General features: G+C 47.0%; 1 protein-coding gene across 1 annotated transcript in view; it reads right to left on the bottom strand.

The window, feature by feature from the left end:
• Positions 1-21,194, bottom strand: part of SERINC1 (serine incorporator 1) — a gene marked incomplete at its 5' end in the record, with an annotated part of 787,452 nt that overhangs the window by 173,622 nt on the left and 592,636 nt on the right. The window contains 1 exon segment of the mRNA XM_044073769.1: positions 9,927-10,154. Within this exon segment, the coding sequence (XP_043929704.1) occupies positions 9,927-10,154 (228 nt within the window).

Raw genomic sequence — 21,194 nt, 5'->3', positions numbered from 1 at the left:
GGATGAGGGAGTGAATCGACTTGACCTGAGGCACCGAAGAGGGAGGGGCGGACGGAGCCGACTGTGGAGTCGAACCAGGTTCCAACACACTCCGCATGACCTCGAACGCACCCCTGTCAGGCAGAGCCAGAGGTCCCCGCTCCGAAAAGCTGAAAACCTCCCTCGGCACCGACAGTGATGGCTCCGAGGCCGATGTCGGAGCCGAACTCACCAGCGCCGAAGCACCGAGAGGGAGAGCGGGGTCGGACAAGGGTCCGATGCCACTCACCCCCTCGGAGCCGACGAGGGAAGTCCGGCGCCGAGATTCTTCTAAGGAAGAAATCGGAGCCGACGACGGAGCCGAAGACATTTGTATCAGCTCCGACGCTACCACAGTCTCGGTTCCGAAACGCCCCGGCTCCGAGCTCAAAGGAGTCGGAGGAGGAACATAATGAGGGACAGGGTCAGGCATCGACTGAGAGTCGGGCTCTGAAGCATTTGGGCCAGTGCCTCGGACTTAAGAAGTCGACTCACTACCCTCTGAAGGTCATGGTCCGAAAGCCTCGATGACCTAGAGGAGTGATATCTATGGCTCCATTCAGACAGCAAGGGAGATGCTGGAGCCGAATGAACAGAGCCAAGGGACGGTGACCTAGACCTCTTTCTAGATGTCGGCTCCGAAGGTCTAGTCGGAGCCGACACAGGAATTTCCAACACCTCGGCTCCAGCCGGAGCCGAGGAAACCACAGGAGCTGCAGTCTGAGACTCATCGGCTCCAGCCGGAGCCGATGTAGAAGGAGGTTTCGAAGCCTTAGGCCTCGACTCAGAAGCTGGAGCCGAGGACCTAGAAGCCTTGGAGGGTTTGCCCGAAGTAACAGTAAGGGAACCCTCAGGCTTAAGTAAACCTCTCAAAATAAGTTTATTTTTTCTTTCCTGCAGGACTCTGGGGCTGAAGCCATGGCATACAGCACAAGAGTCCTGCAGGTGTAAAGGTCCCAGGCAGTAAACACAAGAAGTGTGACCGTCTGTCAGAGACATTTTCTGACAGCACGAGTCACACTTCTTGAAGCCTGAGACCTTTGAATCCTTGGACATTATCAAGGACCGAAAGTGTAACCCACACACACCGATTACACTATGAAGAAAAATAACTAGATACACTAATTAAAAATTAGTTAGTTAGCTTAAGTATAACAAATATCCCTAACAAAACACAAACACTCCACTAGGGAAACAGGGCCCGAAGGCCGAAGGGAAGAACTTATAAGTTCTTGAGGGAAAAAGATGGGAATATGGAAGAAGTTTGGATGAAATACTCTAAACTAAGGGAAATATGAAAAACTAAGTTTAGAAAGGGGGATTTAAACAAGTTTAAATAGACTAATTAAACAACTGACCTGAGCCGGTAGAAAAACAACACCTCGATAGCTGTAGCGGCAAACGAGATCTGAGGTAACTCATGCCTAGCATTGTGGGATATAAGGGGAGCCTCAAGCCGGTGGAACCAACTCTCGAGCTTTTAGAGTGGCCGAGTCGGAGCCGAGGTCGGCTCCGAACCCATCCAGCAAGAATGAAGGCAAGATAGACAACTTAACATATATTGTTGGCCTGAGCTAGTCATGCCACCACATGGAGATATCAAACCCTGCTGCCTTTACTACTCCATCTACAGCATCATGCAATAGCTTCACAGATAATGTAGCAATTATATTCAAGGTGTTCACTTGTGACTCCACCGGTTTCCACTTCACACAAGGTGGCATCCTCTTCACAACTTTATTTGCTATCTCTCTTTCTGAAATCTAGTCATATGCACCAAGTAGTTAATGGTTCTAATGGAAAAATGTACCTGATACACAGACACCACGCACAGTGATCCATTACCCCAAGTTCTTTTGTCTGGGAGAAAAAATCACCTGGGCTTCTTCTGGAGACTTCCTGTTGGCAGGAAACACTACAACACAGTACAGTAAGGATAATTTACTACAAATGTTGCCCGTCTTTAGAAGGCCTAAGGACTTTATCAAGTGTTCTGAGAATAGGTTCAACAATGTCTGGGATGTACCACTCAAGCTGTTAGCTGAGATGATTGGAAAGAAGACTAGAGGATTCTACCTTGTAGGGAGTTTGCGATGGCTGACCCAAGAATTTTTCTCCCACATAATTTCTAGGACATCTCCAAATTTGGTGTCTTTAGAAGGGGAACCCCCCCTCATCAAACTCCACGTCTGGGGTGGGAGATTTTGGTGGCAAAGTTTATGCCACTACACTCAATGTGTACTTATCTTAACACTTCCAGATGACTCTCTCCCAGATCTTTAGGGTCTCAAGCAACTTTTTCATAATTCATCCCACAGGGATAATGATTGATTTAAGGCTCCAGGCTCACCAGGTGCAAGGATAAGTCACAATGTCGCATCTGCACCAAAAGCTTAAATCCTGGAAAGTTTCCTTAAATGTCAAAGGTAGCTTTGGCACAGACTAACATCAACTTCAAAGGCATCATGAGTACCCCCCCAAGGGGGAAGGGTCAATATTGACACTAATACACTTGACACAGGCGTCCTTGGGCCTAGTGACTCTTAGCACCAAAGTCACCAATGTAAAGGGCATTAACAGACAAGAGAAAGTCATACACTGTGCCACTGTTAATGGCACTAGATCCATAAGCAGCTCCAGGTCTCATGGTACCAAGACAGCCTGGGGTAAGAGCAGTAGTAGTAAAGGGCTGAAGTTCCTCACTGCCCTGGTCAAGCTGACACCATGTTCCTGATAGGCCTTAAGCAAGGCCATCAACATTTTTGTCAAAGTGCATGCTAGTTTAAGGGCTCTGTGTTGACCTAGAGGATCCTACAAAAAAAGCAGAAGCAGGCTAGAATGAAGAATTTTGCTAATTACTGCTCCATGGAGAGGCTCCTTAGTCACCTACTTGAAGCAAAGTTTGAAGACACCAGTTGCTCAGGATGGATTCTCCCCATCAAAGGCAGAGTCACCAGTACTGAAGGTGTTGTTTAATGAACAGGGGCAGCTCTGGGAAGTAGTTTCAACCTAGGAATCTTAACAGACAGAGAAGGTCCAGAAAACACATCTTGCTCTCTTCAATTTTTCCCCTTTCCTCTTTCCTATCAACCTTTATGGCATCTCCAGGAAGAAAGCCTTCCAGAATCAATGTACTCCTATCCAGGAAAGTATGTGAACTGAACATTTTACAAATGCAGCTAACCGTAAGTCGTTTAGCCCCTAGGCACACCACACACAAACTGTGCAGGTCCTGAGGGGAATTCTAAGGCCATATTTTAGTTACTTTCTAAATCTGAATGTCTTATCCTTTCCTTTTTTGTGTCGCTCAACAAAATCACTGACTACTTGTTCCAATCAGCAATGCATTACACCAAGGTACAGTCAGTACCAATGAATTCCAAACAAAGTTACACAAATAAAGTATGAAGTAAACTATTAGGTGAAAGGAAGGAAAGGAAAACCTTAAGGCAATAAAGAAAAGGAAAATAGGTTTAGGTGACCTAAAGGGAGTGACAGAAATTAAACTAGTGAAACATTTAGAGAAATGCCAAGAAAATGTCAGACTGACAGTAGCAAATTTTGTGAGAAAAATAATTGACTTATCCTGTACAGAAAGCTAAAAAAATAAAAAAATAATAATCTCAAAGAAGTGGTGCTTAAGCTGCAAAAGATCTGTTCTGAAAAAGTGGCAATGAGACTGTAAACTGAAACCTGGAGGGAGTCAGACCATGGGTGCATTGCAGGAGAGAGGGGAGGAGCTTGAGCTTGCTAAGATTTGGAAAGATTCTGAGAGGATGTCACCTGTGGTAAACTGTCCAAGATTTACAGTGTACTAACTGAACCACCTAAAATACAAATTTAACTTTCAAGAGAAGACAAAGGTTCAAGTATATTTTAAAGAAGTTATGTACTCACCATAACGTTCCATCTGAGTAGGTAACTTGATTTGTCAGCAACCTGTGGGTATCGGATCCGACCTGGATCTGAGCCGGCAGCTTTCCAAGCTTCTCCCCCTTACCCATAATACCCTGCTACCTCCCTCCAGTCCTCGGATCGAGTTTGCCCAATTAGCAGACAACACCAAGACAAACAATACCTGAACATCCTAACCTGATACATACCAGGACTGAATCATTCTATCATTCAGGTAACTAAATCCAGGTTAGGGGGAAGGAGGGGGGGTGGTGGTTGCTGACAGTCACCTACTCAGATGGAACGTTATGGAGAGTACATAATTTCTTTATCTGAAATAGTTAACTTTATTTGATCAGCAACCTGTGGGACAGAGTCCCCAGCTACCAAAAAACTTGGGAGGCCCTCAAGGAAGAATATTCTGGATCACTGCAGAGCCAAAGGCTACCCTCCCTCTGGATATCAGATCTAATTTATAATGTGAAATAAAGGTATGAGAAGAAGCCCAATTAGCCGCAGAACAGATGTCATCCAAGGGAACCCTTGAACAAAAAGCAGCAGAGGTAGCCATAGAACGGGTAGAATGAGCATGAACCCCCACAGGCTCAGACCGAACAGAAATTTTGTACGTGAGCAAAATGCAGTGAGATATCCACCTAGCTAGAGTCACCTTCGATACTGGTTTACCCAAGGATGGCTTAGCAAAGGAAACAAAGAGCTGCTCCGACTTGCGAGAGGCAGCTGTTCTGTGCAAGTAAAAGTGCAATTGTCTATGCACATCTAATAAATGCAGTCTGTACTCCCCCTTGTTCTGGTAGTTAGGGAAGAAAACAGGCAGATTTAATGGATTGGTTGATGTAAACCTCGGAAGCCACTTTAGGTAAGAAGGAAGGATTAGTCCTGAGGGATACTCTGTCCTTATGGAAGACAAGACACGGAGGTTTAGAACAAAGGGCCTGAAGCTCTGATACCCTTCTAGCTGAGGTAATAGCAATCAAGAAGGCAGTTTTCCAAGACAAAAACTTTAAGTCAGCAGAAGCTGCAGGCTCAAAGGGTGGACCAGTTAGAGCCTGGAGGACTAAGGTTAGGTCCCACGGAGGAACCGCATTCTTGACAGGAAGTCTTAAAAGAAAGGTGCCCTTCAAGAAAGTCATGCAGAGCTTAGTGAAAGCTAAAGGACCAAGATTGTCCCCGATGTGGAAGTGGGAAATGGCCGCCATTTGAACCTTCACAGTCGAAGAACTGGCCCCTTGATGGAAAATGTGAGATAGGAATTCAAGTACTGTTGGAATGGGAGCCGTAAAAGGGTCCAAATTCCTACGCCCAGCCCAGATGGAAAAACGTTTCCATTTACTGTTGTAGACCTTCCTGGTAGAAGGCTTATGTGCCGCCACCAGGATGGATTTAACTGCGGACGAGATACCGGGAGTCCTAGCCATTAATGGAACTGGATCAACCAAGCCGAAAGCTTGAGGTCATCCAGATTCGGAATTTTCAATCCCGAAGGATGAGAGATCAGATCCGGAATAGGATCTAAGATCCAAGGAGGAGCTATGAGATGAGACCGTAGGTACGGGAATCAGGTTTGACGAGGCCAGAATGGGGCCATGAGGATAACCTTGCTCCCCAACCGACGAGCTTTCTGCAAGAATTTTTTCATTAACGGGAGAGGAGGATAAGCATAAAGAAGACCCTATGGCCAAGCATGAACTAGAGCATCTCTGGGGCTCTCCCCCGGCGCGGGAATTAGAGCGAAAAACTCACTGCACTTTGCGTTTGAAGGCAATGCGAAGAGATCGCAGCAAGGTTGACCCCATTTGAGGAAGATCTGTTTCTCTACTAAGGGGTTCAGAGACCACTCGTAAAGTGAGAGAATAGTTCGACTCAGCTTGTCCGCTAAAATGTTGGACCGACCCAGAATGTGCGTTGCTTACAGAAAACGGTTGGTGGATATCACCCACTCCCAAACTCTCATGGCCTCTTGGCAAAGAGGGTAAGACCTGGTCCCCCCCTGTTTGTTGATGTACCAGACCACTGACATGTTGTCTGTCTAAATTGCAATAGTCCCCAGAGGAAGAAGGGCATGGAGAGCTTGCAACGCTAGAAGCACTGCCCTCATCACCAGAACATTGATATGCAGAACGGTCTCTGTTTGAATCCACGTGCCTTGGACAGTTCTGCCCATGCAATGCCCCCCCACACCCTAGGTGAGAAGCGTCCATGATCACCGTGGCTTGGGGTAGAGGCATCAAAAATGGCCACCCTTCCCGAAGCTCTCGGGAATGGAGCCACCAAAGCAGGGATTCCCTGCAAACCCTGCTGAGGGGAATCGGGGAGTCCAACGGATGTCGAAGGATGGACCACTGGACCTGTAAGGTCCATTGAAGAACCCTCATGTTCAAGCGGGCTAGGGGTGAAAGGCTGATAGCTGCTACCATAGACCCTAGGGCCCTCAGGAGATTGTAGAAGTGCTAAGACGTGGAGAGTTAGGTTGCGGAGTCTGTCCGACGTCAAGAAGGCCTTGGACAGAAGCGTGTCTATTCTGGCCCCTATGAAGTCCAGGACCTGAACAGGCTGAAGGGATGATTTTTTGTAATTTATAGTGATCCCCAACTGGTGGGCCAAGAGCAGGAAACACTCCCTGGCTGAGCATAGTAGATGCCTGGTGGGAGCGGCGAGGAGCCAGTCGTCCAGTTAAGGAAAGACCTGTATTCCCTGAAGCCTCAGGTGGGCCGCTACAACTGCCATGACCTTGGTGAACACCCTGGGGGCTGTGGTGAGGCCAAAAGTGTGGACCCTGAACTGATAATGACTGGCCCCCAACTGAAAGCGGAGAAACCTGGATCGCCTGTCCATGAGAATGTGATAGTATGCATCCTTGAGGTCTATGGAGCACATCCAGTAGTTCTCCTGCAGAAGGGGGAGAATAGATTGAAGAGTGACCATCCGGAATTTCTCCTTGGCAATGAACAAGTTCAATGTAGACAGGTCGAGAATTGGTCTTAAGTCCCCCGTCTTTTTTGGCACAAAAAAGAACCTGGAGTAATTGCCCAACCCGGACTGGCCTGGGGGAACGTGCTGGATGGCTATTTCTTAGCAGCTCCTTTATCTCTAAAGCCGCCGCCTCCCTCTGACTGGGTGGAACATCGGGGAGGCGCCTCAACTGAGGGGGAGGATTTATGAAGGGGATCGAGTAACCTCTGGATACTATTCGGAGCACCCAGCGATCTGTCGTGATGGACTCCCAATGTGCTAGGTGTTCCAAAAAACACCCCCGCGACTGCCTCCAGAGAGGAGCAGTCAGGCAACCCCTCAGGGTTGTTGTGCGGGTCGGTCGGAAAAAGGTTCCCTCGACCCGAAATTCTTCGGCCCCCCTCTGCCTCTGGGCCGGCGTCCTCCTTGTCCTCCCCTGCCTCTGAAGGACGAAGGGTCCAGAGCGTAATGGGATTGTTGAGATTTCCGGAACCACATCTTCTTTTGTCCTCTCTGGTTCCTGGAAAAGGACCTTTGAGGAGCCGAGAAGCGGTTTCCGACTGCAGACATCTTCCCATCTTTCTCGCTCTGGAGCAGCGTATTGCAGACGGTCTTGCCAAACAGTGAAGAACCGTCAAAGGGAGCATTCGCGAAGGAAGCCTTGAAGGGTTCTGCAAAATCGCAAAGTTGGAGCCAGGCGTGACGCCATAAGGCGATGCCTGCTCCGCTGGCTCTAGCTGCCCCCTCGGTGGCATGGGAGAAAAGCCGCATAGATGTATTGGATATCGATTTTAGAGTGGCCATTCATGCCGAGAGGGTTCGTTTGTCCTCGGCCGACATGGACTCCGGGGGTGACCCAGCATACTCTTTCACTAGATCCCGCTGATGCCTAATCACGGGTGCCAAGTAATTCAGCACCCTTATGGAAAAGGTGGCTGAAGCCAACATCCACTTTCTGATGCAATCCGTCCGAGACTCCTTGTCAGGGGGATGGACCGAGGAACTATCCTGTGCCAGTTCCTTCTTGGTGGCAGCCGCCACCACCATGGCATCTACCGGGGAACCTTTATCCCACGCTGTCCTGTCTGTCGGGGGACTAAGGATCTTATCTGGTCTCCTGGGGATTGGCTCTACAGTGTCCGGCTCCTTGCACGCCCTGGTAGTAATTAGATCTACCAGGGGGTCGGCTGGAGGGGACACCCAAGAGGTAGACGGGCCTGTGTCAAACGCCTCCAGAAACACCGACTTATCCGAGGAAGGTTTTTGGGCTGACCACCCCCTTCTAATGAGCAGCATCTCCATAATGTCTCCAAAGGAGGCGTCCTAGGGGGGTGACCTGGGGAACCTTCCCCTTCCTCCAAGTCAGTGTCTTCTGTGAGGGACTCAGGGGAGTCCAAGTGCCTCCTCTTACACTTTTGTTTGTGAGGAACCTCCTCGGGGGGACTGTCCGAGGAGGGCTCACCAACTGGGTCATGCTCCTCTACAGGAACTAGCTGGGGTGTAGACGCAGGCTGTCCCTGAGGCCGGATGATGGAAAACAGGCCCATCTGTGAGGGAATGACGGGTGGATCCGTAGCACGAGCCTGGGGCCTCGAATCCCTCGAGAGGACCCTCTCCACCACATCGAAAGGTGAACCGCATTCCCTGGGATCTGAGAGCAGCCCCTCCCCCGGATAAGACGTGTGGATCGGCACCGAAGTGATCGGACCCGAAAGGGAGGTGTGCTCCGACCGTATCGGAGCCGAAGACACACTCACCCCTCCGGATCCGAGGCTCGGCTCAAGGCCCCGAAAGCTAGGATCCGAAAAAGGACCCGATAAACTCGAAGGTAAGGCCGGCGAAGTAGCCATTACTATCGGCGCCGACTCCCCAGCTCAGAGGCTACTCGGATCCGATGGCTCCAAAACCAGATAATGGATCGGAGAAGGAGCAATGAAGGCAAAGAAGGGGGCCGAGCTCCCCCCGGGGGGGAGGGGGGGGAGGCAAGAGCACTCCCATCTGCATCTGGGCCTGAAGGAAGCGACGCATCATGCGGTCCATGTCCGCGTCAGAAAGGCTTCTTGTGGACCTAGAAGCCGCCGAGGCTGGCCGGGAAGTCCACCTCGACGACCTCGAAGGTGGCCGGGGATCCTCCTCCATAGAGAAACGTGGGGAACGGAGCCGAGAGGGGGAGGACCCATAAACCTTCAAGGGAGAACAGAGCTGCTTAGCCGGCGGGGGCAGAGTCGGCCTGCCGCTTGTGGCTCCTATGCCTCTCCCTGTCCTTGTCTCTCTCTCTTTCTCCCTCTATCTCTCTTCTCTTTCTTTCTAGGGTCCCTCTCTCCCTGGGACACAGTGGGAGATTGAGTCCCGGCCAGGGGAGAAGGAACCGTTGGCCAAACAGCTGCAGCCGCGACTGGCACCACTGAGGGAGAGGAGGAAGTAGAATCCGCGGGCAAAAGGCCCACTAAGATTAGCTTGTTCCTCCTGTCTCTCGCAGCTCGGGGGTTAAAGGCAGCACAAATCTGGCAGCCTGATGTTAAATGTGCAACCCCCAGGCAAAGAATGCACTGTGTGGCCATCGTCTGGGGACAGCTTATGGCCACACTCAGAGCATTTGGAAAAAATGGCCTTAGGGCCTTCGGCCATGACTAACACAATCACACTCCCTAACACACAGATAAGGGGAAGGGAAATACACTAAGTTTAACTAAACTAAATTCACTAGTCTAAGGGATCGACTATCACATACACACACTTTTTAAACTGATAAAAGACAGAGAAAAACACCTATTCTAATCTTACCTAATCGCAAGGAGCTCGTCACTTGTGCTTACAGAAGCCGCGGCAAACGAGATTCGAGGACTGGAGGGAGGTAGCAGGTATTATGGGTAAGGGGGAGGAGCTTAGAGCTTGGATCTCTAGCTTGGAAAGCTGCCGGCTCGGATCCAGGTCGGATCAGATACCCACAAGTTGCTGATCAAATGAAGTTAACTACTTCAGATGCAGAGGTTTGTGAGAGTAAAACTATATAGCATGGAAAAACAAAGGATATGACATACCTGTACCAGTTGGTTAACGTCATCATGATATAAAGAGAAGCAAGAAATAGCATAAAGTGGAAAAAGGAATAACTGTAAGTTACACCATCCTTTTCATTGTCTACTGCTCGGCTGACGTCCTCTTCATCAAATGAGCCATCGGTTCTGCCCACTCCATCATCAATCAGTGTTGACTCATCACTAGTTAGTGTCAGCTTATTAACCTGACTATTAGTAGATGTACGAATACTATTAGAAAACAACAAAACATTACAATCAGTAAAAAATGTAAAAATTGTAGCAATTAAGCATGCTATTTCCTTTTTTTAAATACATCTATTCTTACCTTAATAGCTGATTTAGCAAAGACTATCCTCCCCACAAATCTACAATTGGATTTGTCCTTCCCTTCACTTTGAATTCCACATTTTTTTTAGATGCTCCTGTCCTTGTGGGCAAGCATCTACTGTGCCGTATCACAGAGTAGATCCAAGCCCAAAATAAAGGGACAGGAACCTAGTACGTCATTAGGAAGCAATAACAAGTAATAGAATGGGTGAAACAGAAAGTAGTACAGCTGTGCATACTTACCATAAATGTAGATGTTCCAAGTGTACTCACTGCTGCAGTCTTGACTTTGGGATTTCCCACCTTGGAAGCCCTCGGCCAGCCAGACTACCAGAGAAAAATCTCCCTCTTCGAACACTCAGTGGACACCCTGACCAACATGAAAACGCTCGGGTATAATGGGAGGCAGCTGGCATCAAGAGTTCGGTTTTTCTTGCCCTCCTAGATGGGTTCTGAAGTCAAGGTTCTTTGACAATGAACCAAAGGAAAGGAAAGGGGCAAGAGGAAGGTCCCCCTGACTTGAGAAGAAGCTTGTTAAAGCCTACCCTGTAGACTGGGGGGGATACTGCAACAGTGAACACACTCTAATGTCTACATTTATATTAAGTATACACAACTGTATTATGTTCTTTGTGTTTCACTGCTGTAGTTCTGACTTGTGGAATGACTCTCAAAGCTGAGAAGTGGGGGTGGCAGATTAAGGAGAGGTGAGGATGCCCTGTACAATAGCAGTGGCAAATCCTACTCTGGACTTGGGTGGAAGATGGGGAAGATTCCACTGCCATGAGTGCCTGCAGTTCAGAAACCCTTCTAGCAGAAGTGATGGCTAACAAGATGGCAGTCTTCCATGTCAATAATTTTAAGTCAGTTGAAGCAGATGGTTCGAATGGTGAAAGAGTAAGTTTCTTCAGAACAGAATAAAGGTCCCAGGGTGGGGCAGAGGCTTTCTAGGTGGCCTGATGTGGATCAACCCCTCTAAGAAAATGTTTCACAAGGGGGTGAGAGAACACAGGAGGATGGGCAGGAATATAGGCTGAAACAGCCAAGGCATGAATTGTTATGGAGGAGTAAGACAGGTCTTTGCCAAAGAGACTGGCCAGGCAGGCCAGGATGACCAGGATCTTGGCTACATGAGGATTCCTAGCATGTTGCAAGTACAAAGGGTAGAATCTTTTCCATTTGATAGTATTGGGCCTTCCCGGCCTCTTTTAGAGTATTCTGAACGTGATCGTCTAGGATAGGATCTGTCCAACATGTTATAGTATCCTCCATGCTGACAGTTTGAGGATCTGCGTGTTGAGGTGCACAATCTTTCCCTTGTCCTGCATAAGAATGCCCAATCTCTGCGACAGCTGTCATGGTTTCATGCTGATTAAGCTGAGCATCAGAGGGTACCAGAGCTGCCTAGGCCAGTCTGGGGCTATTAGTGTTACTCTTGGCCCCTCTTCCCTTTTCTTTAGGAGCACTCTGTGGAGCAGAGGAGTTGGGGGAAGGCATAGATGAAGAAGCCTGTGCAAGGGAAGGAGAAAGCATCCATCACCCAGGCTAACTTCATTTTTTCCCTGGTGGAAAACTTTTCCAATTGAACATTTTCCCCTAGTGGCAAAAAGGTCTATTTGAGTAACTCCCTATTTTTTTGGCTATAATGAAAAATGTTTCCCGATAGAGTTGCCACTCGTCAGGGTCTGACAGGTTTCTGCTGAGGTGGTCTGCTAGATGGCTGTGCACACCTGGTAGGTATTGTGCCAAGAGGTGTAACCCCAGTGAGTGTGCCGTTTTCCAATCATCCATTGCTAGGCAGCAGACAGGGTAGGAGCGTGTGCCCCCCATCCTTGTTTACGTACCATGACTGTGGTACTGTCTGTGTTCACTACTAGCAACTCTGGTTTTCACTTATTTCTGAGACCTACCAGGCCTTTTTGTACCGCCAATAGTTCTTTTAAATCTGTATGTTTGTTTCTGACCTGGTGGTCCCACTTCCCCTGGGTCTGGAAGTGACTTATATGAGCTTCCTAGATTCCCTGAGGCATCTGTGGTCAGTGTTTGCTCTGGGGGGGATCTGAAGGGGAGACCTGGGTTGAGGAAGCAAGCTTGGCCCCACCATGCAACTTCCTCCTTGAGGCAAGGAATCAGTTTGATCTTGGTTGAGAGTAGCTGTATATGCTGGCACCACACGTTTTTGATGTATCATTGGAGTTTCCTCATGTGTAGCCTGGCAGGGATGACCATGAGGATGCAAGAGGCCATATAATCCAATGCCCTAAGGTACTCTCTTGCTGTGAGGAAATCTCTGGCCGTGATTTTTTGGAAGTACAGAGTCAGGAGAGAGACTTTTGTCTGGAGGCAAGAAAGCCTTTAAGAGGGTAGAATCCAGGAGGGCCACCAGGGGCACAATCCTGGTTGAGGGATCTGTATGAAATGTCTGCTGACTTACAGTGGACCCAGGGAAGTCAAGAGGTTCTGGGTGCACAAAGTCTGAGTTGAGTTTTGTCAGGCTTGTAGCATGGTTAAGGCAATCATCCAGACAGGGGTAAATCTGAACCCCTTTTGTTCTGCAGAAGGCAATTAGAGGGGCTAAGCACTTTGTGAAAACCCTGGGAGCAGCAGACAAGCCAAAGGGCACAGCACAAAACTGATGGTGTCTGGTACCTAATCTAATGTATAAGACGCTTCTGTGCAATTCCTCTATGGGAATATATAGATAGGAGTCCTTTAGATACAGGGCAACCATGAAGGCCTTTGGAGAGATTATGGGCAAAAGTTTTTGAAGGGTCAACATCTTGAATTTTGGAACCTTTAGAACTGGTCCAGTACAGGGCGCCATGTGCCTTCCTTCCTAGGAACTAGAAAGAATCTTAAGTAGAAACCCCTTCCTTTTTGGTGTTCTGGAACCAGTTCCATGAGCCCTAAGTGCATGGCATCTCTATTTGAGACACAACCTCTGTTCTTTGGTTTAGGGGAATGTCTAGGAAGCCTGAGGTATTTAAGATCTGCTTTAATTTGAGTTTGTAGCCCCTTAGTACCCAATGGTCTGAAGTAATGAGCGACCAATTCCTTTAGAATAATGATAGCCTTCCACCTAGTCTGGGATAGGGAGGGGGAAAGTACAGTTGTCTACACTTACCATATATGTAGATGTTCGAGCGTATTCACTGTTGCAGTCATCACATTTGGGTTATCTGCCTGCAGGTAGCCCTCAGTCGGCCTGCATACCAGAGTCTTGGGATTTCTGTGTCAGATGCTGTCGCTTATTCCATATCAGGTCGTCAGGGCTATAAAACATGCAGCCAACGCCATTATATCAGTTTTTCTTGCCCCAGTTGTCAGGAGCCCCCAAAATAGGAAGCAATTACATGGTATGGAACACCCCCAGCAAAACGTAAATAACAATGATACAAGATATGCCAAACGTAAAAGGTAGAAGTAAAGAGAAGTTAGGGGGCTGGAGGAAGGGTAATCAGGACTGCAACATTGAATACACTTGAACGTCTACATTTATGGTAAGTGTACACAACTGTACTATGTTCTTCGTGTTTCACTGTTGCAGTCATCACATTTGGGTTGATTCCCAAAGCTGAGGATGGATGCAGGTAGTAGTTAAGGAGCATTAGGGCTGGCAAGCAGGCCCTGTAAGACTGCTGTGGCAAATCCAGCTCTGAATTTAGAAAAGATAGGCAAGTGGTAATGCTTGGTGAAAGTGTGTACAGAGCTCCAGGTTGCAGCTTCCAGGATGTCCCTGGTAGGGACTCCCCTGAGAAATGCTGTAGAGGTTGATGTATCCCTAGTGGAATGCGTTCTGATCCCCTGGGGGGTAGGTTTCCCATGGTGCTTTTAGCAGAAATGGGTGCAGTGTGCTATCCATTTAGAAATGGTTTGCTTTGAAATGGCTTTGCCATCTGCCCCTGCAGCAAAGCTGACTAGCAGCTGGTCAGATTTTTCTGAAAGGCTTAGTCTTGTCCAGATAGAGCCTAAGCTGCCTGTGCACGCCCAGGGACTGCAGGATCCTTTCCCCTTTATTCTGAGGATTAGGGAAAAAAGTTGGCAAATGAAAGGATTGGTTTAAAGCCACACTAGATACCACAGTGGGCATAAATGATGGGTTAGTCCTGAGGGAAACCCTGTCAGCATGGAAGATAATGTAGGGTTCCACAGCCATAAGGGCCTGCAATTCAGGCACTCTTCTTCCTGAAGTGATGGCTAGAAGTAAAGTTGTTTTCCATGAGAGGAATTTTAACTCTGCTGTAGCAGCAGGTTCAAAGGGCGGCAGCATGAGTTTTTCCAATACAAAGTTAAGGTCCCAGGCTAGAGTGGGAACTCTCCAGGGGGGGGGGGGTCTTAAACTTTTTGGCTCCTCTTAGGAATGGTTTATCCAGAGGATGAGAGAAGGGGAGTGGCTCAGTTTTATAATGACCTGAGATGGCAGAGGCATGAATCTTAATTGAAGAGAAGGATAGGCCTTTGTGGAGCATTTCCGTTAAGTAAAATCTAGTATAGGAGGTAAGCAGGGCACAGTTGTGTCCATTCCCTGAGACTAGCTCCAGGAACAGTATCTTTTCCACTTTTCTGAATAGGATTTTCTAGTACTAGGCCTCCTTGCCTCAAGGATGACATCCAGCACCTGCTTACTGAGGGTTGCTGGTGATGAGTTCAGGGGATGAGCCAGGCTGCTAGGTTCAGGGTCTGTAGCTATGGAAGCAAAATCTGGCCCTCCTGCTGGGAGGGCAGGGAAGGGGTCTGAGGCAGGTGCCATGGTGGCACTACTGTCAAACTGCGCAAAAGAGGGTACACCAGTGCTGGTGTGGCCAGTCTGGTGCAATCAGGATTGTCCTTGGCTTGTCCTCTTTGATCTTTAGTAGAACCTTTGAGAGGAGGGGCAGAGGGGGAAAGGCATAGATTGAGAGGCTTTCCCAGGTAAAGGACAGGGCATCCACTTTCCAAGCTTGGCTGTGGGGAGTTCTGGTGCAATATTTGCTCAATTGATAGTTCTGAGAGGAAGTAAAGAGGTCCACCTCTGGTGCCCCCCATCCGTGCCTCAAAAGCTTGAATCTTTTGGGTTCCAGTTTCCACTTGTGTGGGTCCATGAGATTTCTGCTTAAGTAGTCTACCAGTGAATTTAGTTTGCCTGGCAGGAATTGAGCTTGCAGGTGTACTTGGTTGCTCAAGGCTGTGTTCCACAGAGCCATAGCTAATCTGAAGAGTGGGTAGGAATGGGTACCCCCAGCTTGGTTATGTACCACATAACTGTGGTGTTGTCTGTCTTTACCAATAGTTGTCCTGGAAGAATAAGGACCTTGAAGGCTGTCAGAGCATTCTGTACAGCTAATATTTTTTTTGATTGATATGCAGGTGCACTTGCTTTGGGCTCCATTCACCTTGAATGCATTGTTCTGCCAAGTGAACCCCCCATGCATAGTCTGATGAGTCTGTTGTTCGGGTTTGGGGGGCAGGGGGTTGAGTGAAAGCGAGTTCCTTGTTGTGGTAGCAGGCCTCTGCCCACCAAAGGAACTCTGTCCTTAGGCAAGGAATGATAGGAATCATCGTTTCCAGGTCCTGCGAATGTTGACAGAGACTTTTTAAGTACCACTGAAGTTTCCTCATATGCAGTCTTGCATATGGAATTAGTAGAATGCAAGAGGCCATGAACCCTAGGGCTTGCAGTATTTTTCTTACAGATAGCTGGGTTTTGGTGGCTAGTAGACTGAAGTAGTTTATAAAATATATTTATTTTTCTGAAGTGAGGAATGCCATCTGGGAAGTTGTGAACAAGCTTGCTCCCAGGAATACAATCTGTTGGCTGGATACCAGATGTGATTTCTTTTCATTGATGGTGTACCCCAGTGAAGTTAGAAGTCTCTTTACAAATGTCAGGTGCTGTAGTAGCAATTCCTGACTGTTCGCCTGAATCAGGTAATCGTCTAAGTATGGGTAAATTTGAATTATTCTCTGCATGCAATATGCAATGGCTGGAGCTAGGCATTTTGTGAATACCCTGGACGCAGTAGATAAGCCAAAGGGAAGTGCAGAGAACTGATAGTGCATAGAGCATGCTCTGAAACTATTTCCTGCAAGATTCCCTTATGGGGATGTGCAGATAAGCTTCTTTTAAGTCTAAGGTTGCTAGCCAGGAGTCCTTGGCTAGCATAGGAAGCAGCTGTTGGAGTAAGCATTTTGAATTTTGGAGCCACCAGAAAGGTGTTGAGAATAGACAGATCCAGAAGCCAAGAGTTTTCTTTTCTGGGTACAAGAACAAATAGGAATAAAATTGGAATAAAAGCCTTGTCCCCTTTGTTCTGCTGGGACAGGCTGAATAGCCTTGATAATGAGAAGAGAAGTACTTGCTTTTGGGCCTCTGCCCACTGGTTTGCAAGGAGATCTGGCCATCCACTTGGGGGTGGGAGTGAGTGGAAGTGGAATCTGTATCCCTGGGAAATGATGTTTAAGACCCATCTGTCCTGGGTAATGTACTCCCAGTTTTTGGCATGCAGGGCAGTTTTTTTGAAGGCCAATGCCTACTGAATCTATGTGGCTGTACCTGTAAGAAATCTTAACAGTTTGCATAGATTTAGCTTTTTCCTCCATCCTTTTGAGAACTTCTTCTGCTTTACTACCAAATAGATGCTCTTGGTTTAATGGTGCATCTAGTAATTTTGCTTTGATATGGTCTGGCAAAGTTTATTCCTTAAGCCAAGCATGCCTTCTAAGAATAGGCCCAGTGACAGCAGCCCTTCTAGATGCTTCTAAGGCATCAAAACCACATTGCAAAGTATGTTTACCAGCTTGGTTAGCAGAATGCATTAACTCTTGTAAATCTTTATGTTCTGCACAATCAGGAATCATAATTTTCTGTTTTAATTAGTTCCATAATATGTTGCTGATACTTTAACATATGAAAGTGACAATTTAAAGCCCTGATGAAGAGTAGCAGAGGTTTATACCTTCTTACCCCATCTGTCTAAAGCTCTAGAATCCTTGTCCGAAGGGGTAGGATTTTTGGCCGCTGTAGCCTTAATGCCTTTAGGTCCCTGGGAAATAGTCTCTGCATCTGCAGCAGGATTCATAAAGAGGAATTTGTGGGAGTCAGGTACTCTATAGTACCTGTCAGGTTTCTTGGGAGCTGGAGGCAAAGTATCATGAGTAAGGCTGGATTCCAAGAAGACATCACTTACAATTTTCCAGAACAGGATGGACAGCTAGAGGCCTGTGCTGAAGCAAATTTAAAAATTCCCCAAGTCTCTTTTTGGACTGAAAGTAGTCCTGGCTCTCCCAGCGGAAATGCTCTCTAAGGGTATGCAGGGTTTCACCAAAGGAAAAATCTCCTGGTGGGGAAGCAGAGGGAACGGAATCCTCTGCATCAGAATCCTCATAGGTAGCGAAGGGTATGTCCTGGTAATCAGAAGGGTCAGAGTTATCAGACTCCTGATCTGAAGAAGCAGAAGGAAAATCAGTTCTTGGTCTTTTTAAGGGGGGAGGCAGACTTCCTCTAATTAAAGTAATAAGGTCTTCAGCCATTCTAAGCATTTGTTTTTGTGGCATGTGGGCCTGAGAATGCACTTTGGTCGTCTGTTTCCTAGGCATAGTGCGAACTCTACGCCTGAGAAATTCGGTACTGTTTGGTTTGAAACAAAGTCGTCTGTTTAATATGTAAATCGAAAGGCCTGAATACACCCTCAGAAGCCGGTGCCTGAACAGTGGCTTCGGAACCATCCAAGGTAGAGACATCCCCAGGTTCCACAGTCGAAGAAGCATCTCGCGGCATACCGGACTCCGAATGGGTCTCAGTAGAAGCCTGCGAATCTGTAGAAGTGGGTATCAGGGGCTGCAAAAGCGTCTCACTATGTACCGGCGGACTGGTGACGAGCTTAACGGTAGTGTCGTCGGCAGTTTTGGACCCATGCGGTCTGTCTCTCTTTATCCTTGCGTTTTTTTCAGAAGATCGGTAGTTGGATGGCTTATTAAGACCATTTCGGAATACGGAGATAGAGAGCGAAAGAATTTAGCGACAAAAGTAGCTCGACGAATAGTTCAGACGTTGAACAAGGCACAAAACCGACAGCGAGGGACATCGTGGTCTGGGCCTAAACAGGTGACACAGTAAGAATGAAAATCTCTGTGAGGTATTTGGTTTCCACAGGCAAGACAGTTATTAACTTTACTGACATCGGTTAGAGCAAGAAAAAAGGAACCCCAATGGGGTACTTATCTTTTAGAAGACTTCATGTCTGAAACTCGAAAAACAAAAATTTCAGGAGGCGGACGACCAGTACTTGCGAATTGCTTCTGATTCAGATACAGCATGGCATGAAAGATTGATGTAATGGCGTTGGCTGCATGTTTCATACCCCTGACGACCTGACGTCATGGAAGAAGTGACAGCATCTGACGAAAAATCCCAAGACTCTGGTATTCAGGCCGACTGAGGGCTACCTGCAAGCAGATAACCCAAATGTGATGACTGCAACAGTGAAACAAGAAGAACATCTACCATGGAAGAGTCTTGGTTGTTCCCCGCCAGGGACCTGTACTCCAGAACTCGTTGGCCTAGCTTGTTCCCTGCCAGGGACCTGTAATCTAGAACTCCCTGGCCTAGAAGTTTCTAAATGACACTGCCTGGGTCTTTGGTGCTGTCTCTGGCTCGTTTCCCTATGTACTGAACAAGAAAACAGCACCCGGAAGGCAAGAGCAAAAAGTTTAATAAGAACCAGACCGGTTTCAGCAAATTGCTTTCATCATATTTCCACACTGTTCTACCATCTATCAGTCTAAGCACAGATTTAGCATCCATTCATACCAGGTAGCCCTAATCCACCTGTTCTACAAGAAAGATGAATTTTATCCCATTTTATTCTTGCCCATTCCCCTTCTCTGAAGAAATCCTTTAACACTATTTATTGATATAAATAAATCTTCCACTGGCTGATAAATTTCTGGTTTAGGTACAAGCCCAAATGAACTACACTATTGCAATTAGCTTGGCATTTATTATTTTTTAATAATTTTAGACCAAGTCTCTTCCCCATATCCTTAGCCTCTGCACAGAATCTCTATTAGTCAATACACCTAAATACGTCATCCTTTAACTTCCCTATAAATATAGAGATTACTGAAGTAAATCATGGATAGGCACAATTTATAATCAACATTTTGGAGACGGATTAAGTTGTCCTCTGTGTCTATGATTATACACTTGAAAAGTCTGCTTTTGACAGTGTCCCCCGTAGGGTACAGACTGAGGCACAGCAATTAACTGGCAGTCTAAGACTGAGCAAGGTATAGCAAGGTAAAATCCTGTCTGCGGGATGATGTGCTCTGCAGGACAGCATGTACAATGTGCACTATGTGAAAGAAAGCATTCCATCGTGCTGCATATGGGACTTCGCAATATTTACCAAAATTCCTTAAGATGGAAAGAGACAAGAGGGGCCTTCTCACAAAAATTCATCTGCTCTATGTTAGTCATTTATGTAAAGAAACATTCTTTTACCCTACATACTTGGGCTCACTGTAACTATTTGGTGAACACCCTGGAGGTTGTGGGAAAACTGGACAGAACAGGTAATGACTGACACCACCACCTGAAGTGCAGAAGCTTCTTGGACTTTTCTGCTATCTTTATGTGGAAGCATGCACCTTGGAGATTCAAAGGGCATATAAAGTGTTCCTCTAACACAGACAGAAGAATGGAGTGCACCGTGACCATTCAAAAGAATTTTTATGGGGATAAATAATTTGGCTGTGCAGACTAAGTAGATGTCAGAGACATTTTTAGGAACCAAAAAACCTGGAATATTAACCTGAACCTTTCTGATCTGGCAGGACCTCCTGGATGGCTCTTCTCTATAACAGGTTAAATACTTCTTTTTCTGACAGCATTATTGTGGGAAGAAATTTCCAGGGAATTGTTATGGCTAGGCTTGCATAGGCCTTAGGGCCGACAGCCTAGTACCAACCTATGAACCTTTGAATTGGTGGAACACTTGGTAATGAGGGAAAATGGGGCAGGGGTGGTCTGTGAGAAAGAAGTGCACAACCATGAGATATCGCCCTCCTGGACCCACCTATCCTACATGATAACCAGTCATGAATTAAAATATAGGAAGAGATGATCCCATTGAGCATTCAGGAGTAGGACAGTCTAGCAAAGTCTCAGGGGTTTGACTGCTGTCCTCCTTCGGAATGATTGCCAGACTCATGCTGCTGCTGACTACTCTTGCCTCTGATAAGGCAAATGTTCTTCAAGTTACAACACTCACTCTACTTCTTCGTGATCCTTTGACTATTCTGTTGCTGCTGGCCATCTCAAAACCAAGATCCACATGAGCTCTATTATGCATTTGAGAAAATGCTCAGGAGAGGTGGGACCTTTAAACAAACAGCAGGGTTTCTCTTTCTCTGCTTCTCCAGGTAACTCTCTACATATAGATCGAAAAAAGCAGTCCCATCAAATAAGGCATTAAAAAAGGTGAACTTTGAAAAGTCTATGAGGTGTAATCGGGTGCTATAGTGAATACGCATGTCAGCATCTACTGCTGTACCTGCACCATCTGCAAAACTAAGACAGATGCACGATAAGACTGGCAATGGAGAACACTGCTGCCATCTGAGTGCACAGTTAAGCACTTTAGCTGGCCATCAACCAGCACCTTTACTTACAGTGTCACTTCATCAGTTCTCTCTCACTGGAATTTCAGCATGTGAAACAAAAAGTTCATTACCCTCAAAGTTAATGTGGACAGAACACAAATATGTTTGCCAGACCTGCCCAATTCCCCAGATTTCTCATTCAGTGTATGAACAAGCAGGATACTGCATTCAAGAGCTGCCACAGCAACAATAGAATCAGTCTGATAGTTGGTGCAATTGTCCAGTCTTTAGAAGACTGGGGAACCTTGTGTGGTTTCCTTGGCACAGGTGCCACAATATCATGATTTTCTGATTCACCCC

Source organism: Protopterus annectens, chromosome 1.part1 (genome assembly GCF_019279795.1).
Source record: "Protopterus annectens isolate FY-2018-M chromosome 1.part1, PAN1.0, whole genome shotgun sequence".
In the NCBI taxonomy this organism is placed as follows: Eukaryota; Metazoa; Chordata; order Ceratodontiformes; family Protopteridae; genus Protopterus; species Protopterus annectens.
Note: the sequence above shows the minus strand (reverse complement) of the source record. Positions and strands in the feature narration are given on the sequence as shown.